The 4,655-nt window shown below is 36.7% G+C and overlaps 1 protein-coding gene across 1 annotated transcript; it reads right to left on the bottom strand.

Moving 5' to 3' along the window:
- Positions 1–484: 484 nt before the first annotated feature.
- Positions 485–4,648, bottom strand: LOC147380605 (BRCA1-associated RING domain protein 1-like). The gene is made up of 6 exons (XM_086431468.1): positions 3,666–4,648; positions 2,212–2,305; positions 1,928–2,090; positions 1,011–1,129; positions 830–926; positions 485–718 (listed from the first exon to the last, which is right to left on the bottom strand). Exons 1-6 carry the CDS (start codon positions 3,707–3,709, stop codon positions 687–689), a joined length of 549 nt encoding a protein of 182 aa, XP_086287594.1. The 5' UTR covers positions 3,710–4,648; the 3' UTR covers positions 485–686.
- Between the last annotated feature and the right edge of the window lie 7 nt (positions 4,649–4,655).

A 4,655-nucleotide genomic window follows, 5' to 3' on the forward strand; every position in this document is an offset into this window, starting at 1 on the left:
AAACATTTGTTTAGGCTTTCCAGGCACACTTATATAGAAATCCAAATTGCATATTTGTCCTTCTCTGCTCCATAACTGAGGATACTTACTCTCTTTCATATTTTGAAATAACTAAGGTTGTAGAGCAAACTGTTTCTGGATTCTGACCGTGAGATCAAAATGTTCTTAGTCAAGATAGTACCCTCTTCGTACTTTGACATGTGGCTTTTCGTATTTAATTCACATCCCTAGTTTTTCTTCAATATTTGGGATACCTCCTTGAAGATGCCACATGTAATCCAAGGAAGAGGGTTTCTTCAAAACTTTGAGGTGGGCTGCCCGTTTCAAAGTTACTTTTTCCACTTGTAAGAGTTTTCTACCAAAACAGACCGCCCAAGATGAGTCCCAACAGATTAATTGCAGTAAATAAGTTCAGAAAGAGAAGACTCTAGACAATTGACCCAAACCCAAAATAGGGGAGATACATTGCTCACCATTTTTTATAAGTTAGAACAACACAAGATACATCATGGCTACTTAGAGCCAATTTTGGCATGCCAATGTTCTCCTACAACGAAAAATCTCCTTAGCGAAACCCTACATTAGGAAGCAAAATGTTGCAACTTGAAGGCTGCGATTGATTCCAAAAGTCATGTATGACCTACAACCCATGATCTAATTTGAGTGGCAAGAGTTTCTACTTCTTCTCATCTCTGCTCCATAATTGAAGATACTTCCTCTGGTTCACACATTGAAACCGGATCAAGACTGTAAACAACTAAAGTTGTAGAGCAAACTGTTTCTGGATCAAAACCCTGTGAGATCAAAATGTTCTTAGTCTAGATAGTACCCCCTGCAGCTAACACCAGATCCTCAAGGTATCTTTTGTACGCGGGTGCAAAATCACCACTTAAATAGAAGTTAATGCTACTAAATAGCTTCGATGCCTGCACGTATCCACACTAATTTTAGTGAACCCATGATTTGTAATACAAAATTATTGAATTGTGAAGTATGCACACGGGGGTCACCTTATCCATAATTCTAAGTCTACCATTTTTAGGCCTATCGTGACAGCAATGAACATCAAGGCCAACTTCATAAGGCTCTTCATCCACAGGATGCATAGCTTCCATGCATGCTTTTATCCCTACCAGCAAAAACTCAAGTTGTATAAACACACAAAGGACAATTAACAAAGCATTTGAATCTTTACTGCCAATTAAATGGTCAATTCTTGTTATAAAAGATTAGACACACAATTTTGACATAAGAACAACCGATTCAGTCCTCCCTTATCGTTCCATTTTTCAGTTTCTCAACAGGGATTGGTTGGTGCTGCTAAAGTACTACACATGTTTAGTAAAGCTAATGAAACAGAATATATCTGTCCACTAGAAATATCAGGATAGAAAGGCTTGATGAAAAATGCTAGCAACAATGACCAAGATCAAGTCCATGGCATCAAAAATGTCAATTGTTGGATATATATATATATAGGATCCCTTTCGCCACCCTACCCTTTACCAAATGTGTTTTGTCCTACATGGGTTAGAAGTTTTGGAATAGGCTGATTTTTGATAAGGATGATCTCTATGGTGAGGAGATCATCCTCACCAAAAATCAGCCCATTCCAAAACTTCTAACCCCATAAAAAATGGTTCACAAAAAATGGACGGTCCACGATTTTTCAACTTGTAAACATGGGGCTAGAAATTTCGGAATGGGCTAATTTTTGGTGAGGATCTTCTAATCGTAGTGATCATCCTCACCAAAAACCAGTCCATTCCAAAACTTCTAACCCATGTAGGACAAAACACGTTTGGTAAAGCGTAGGGTAAAGTGTAGGGTGTTGAACATTTCCCATATATATATATATCTATATATATATATATATATAACACAACAAGTAGGAGGTGCAGGCACAAGAAAAAAAAAGAGAGCTTACAGTCAATTTTCAAAACCCATCTCCCATTCAAGATGGCCATAAAAACTTTCAATGTCCTGCTGCAAGCACCTTCATCAGTGGCTGCAATAACATGGGTGATGTTTGGCTTCCAGATTTTGGAGATAGTTGCACCAGTTATTCTTGCAAACTCGGCCAACAAATTCTGCACACAAAAAAAAATCTCCATGTAAAAAAATGAACCATTATCTACATATTGTTCGTAGACACAAGTGGAGCTAATGAAAAATAAACAGATGCAGCTCTTCACGTTAAATAGAGTATACCTTCTCTGCAGAAGAAAGAGCAGATCCACACAGAACCCATTCATCAACTATATCAGATGATGCTTCCCAGACCTTGTTGGATCGCGGGCTGGCTCTGGCAAAACAATAATAATACCACCAATTATAAGACTTCAGAAGCAGAAGACAAGGAAAATTTTCCTTAAAATATAACGCCACCAGAAGATTTGTAAGAAAACACATCAAAGATACAATATATTACTGTAAAGGAAACACATATCAATTGTGTACCTCCGAACAACTACACTTGATTTACTTTTTCATTTCAAATAGGGAAGGATAACTATTGAGATGGGTCAATTCAGCTGAATCTTCGAGAAAAACTATCCAAGTTATCTTTTCTCTTCAGTTACAAGTGTGATAAGAGTAACTAACATTGACACCAGGAAAAAAAAATTGGGCCAAACACTCTAAGGCCATAAGAAGGCAAGAAAGCTTGGTGGCATTCCGATAATCTCATCATCACCATCAATGCCAAATCCGGTTCTTAAAATCTCAAACTTATGTAGCCTAGGACCTGACCTGTCAATTCAAGATCCATTGAAGACCATGATTTGTGCGCCTGGGATAATTATTGATTGCATACTCACATGAAGACCTTGGGGTGTTAACCCTATCAACCATATAAAACAAAAGGTACATATCTATCAAGCATTTCACCTTGTAGATCTTCATCATCCGTCAGGAAGCTCCACTTCCAAGTGGGAATTGTGAGTGTTCTAAGGATTGAGGATTGTTGCATCTCAAATGGTTATTGAATGTTGAATCATGGCCAAATGATTTGAAAGTCCTATTACTAACATTTAAGAACCCAAAATTAAAAAACTAAAAAGGTATTAGCAAGACAATGCTTTTCTACACAGTCAATTTAAACAAGCAGCGAAGCCCCGATACAGTGGTGAATAAAAATTTGACCAAGTTACTTCCAACTAAAGGAAGGCATACAAAGTTAACGGATCAAAATAGTAAGATAGTACATTAGAGTTGTGGAAGAACTGTTTGTCCCAAGGTTCCTATTAGACTTTGATCTTTCATTTGAAAATTTCTGTGAAGTATGAGTTGGACAGAGCACTAGAAAATTTTCCTATCACAAGCCAAAAGAGTTGCAGAATATAATTAATTCAATGCATGAAGAAAAAATGGGAATGCGATAGAAACTAGGTGTTCACATAGTCGGCCCTCATTGGATATGCTCAACGAATAAGGTACCATCAAGGTAATGGAGTTTTTATACTTGGACTGATGTCAATGATTTCTTTATGAATTCATCCAATGAGAGTGGCCAAGAAAACATCTTGTTTCTATCCAATTCAAATACAACACCATGTCTCAAAATTTCAATCTGAATTATCTAAATTCTAAACCAAGAAAAAAAATACAGTTCTTTGGAAAAACAAGAACACCTGCTAGTGTGACCACCAGTTAAGGCAACTTACACAATCCCCCGGGCAATCATCAATGTTAACCGCACAAGGAACATGAAAGCTCTTCCGACAGGATTTCACATAACATCCGAGAGCTACCCCCTCAGCCCACAACTACTGCACTTGAGCTTACTTTTGCTTCCAAGTTCATAACATTCTCACCGACAAAGTACACTTGGGGTGCCCTTCATTCTCAAATATTATCACAGATGTTCATCAATTAGGAAGAACTATGACAGACGAAAATTCAAAAAAAAAACAAAAAAGAAACATGACTTCCCACTTTTACTTTCATTATCATAACTATATATATTATTACTATTTGATAAGAAAGTCTATGAAAGAAATCTGAGACATCACTGTCACGCCCCAAAAACTCAACCCGAATCCTCATGATTCCCAAGTTGAATCCCGAGGCATGATATAAAACCCGTATCATGATAATCAATTCATAAACGTAAACGGCAAATAATATAACTATATGTCATACCTGATCATTTCTCAACAGAACAGACACGTATCCTCAAACATAAAAAAAACACTTGACATATATACATAAAACAGTAATGACATACTATAGTGTTCATAATTACATAACCAAAAACGATAGCTAAAGACTTAAACCTAACTCTAGTTTAAGACTTAACTAGTAATACCCATGCTCCACTCCTGGAAGCTTGGACTGATCATCTATAAGGCCCTGGCACTGAGCCTCCTCGGAAGGACTACCTAAACCAGGTGCGCCTGAAATTTGATGTCGTAGGGGTGAGTAACAGGGGAGTTACCCAATAGGGGAATCTTACAATTCTAAATAACAGCATCCTATATGCAGTTTAAACATTCTAAGAATTCATAAATCATGCATATTTGATATTCAACACAATTAAAAATAATTGAACTCCGATGTCATAAAACTTAGTAGGAAATTAAAACACTTAAAAATCTGAAGAAAACAATTGTTCATAATATAACATCAAATAATAGAGTACTATAATAGAGAGT

Source organism: Akebia trifoliata, unplaced genomic scaffold (genome assembly GCF_017979445.1).
Source record: "Akebia trifoliata isolate Shusen 1 unplaced genomic scaffold, ASM1797944v1 Contig01267, whole genome shotgun sequence".
NCBI classification, from domain to species: Eukaryota; Viridiplantae; Streptophyta; class Magnoliopsida; order Ranunculales; family Lardizabalaceae; genus Akebia; species Akebia trifoliata.

Bases quoted from the DNA above. Each gene is read 5' to 3' on its own strand.
- LOC147380605 (XM_086431468.1), bottom strand. From the start codon at position 3,709: ATGTTCCTTGTGCGGTTAACATTGATGATTGCCCGGGGGATTGT. The intron at 927-1,010 runs GTGACCCCCGTG...GGATACGTGCAG, and splicing joins GACTTAGAATTATGGATAAG to GCATCGAAGCTATTTAGTAG. The intron at 719-829 runs GTACTATCTAGA...TGTGTGAACCAG, and splicing joins TCTGGTGTTAGCTGCAGGGG to AGGAAGTATCTTCAATTATG.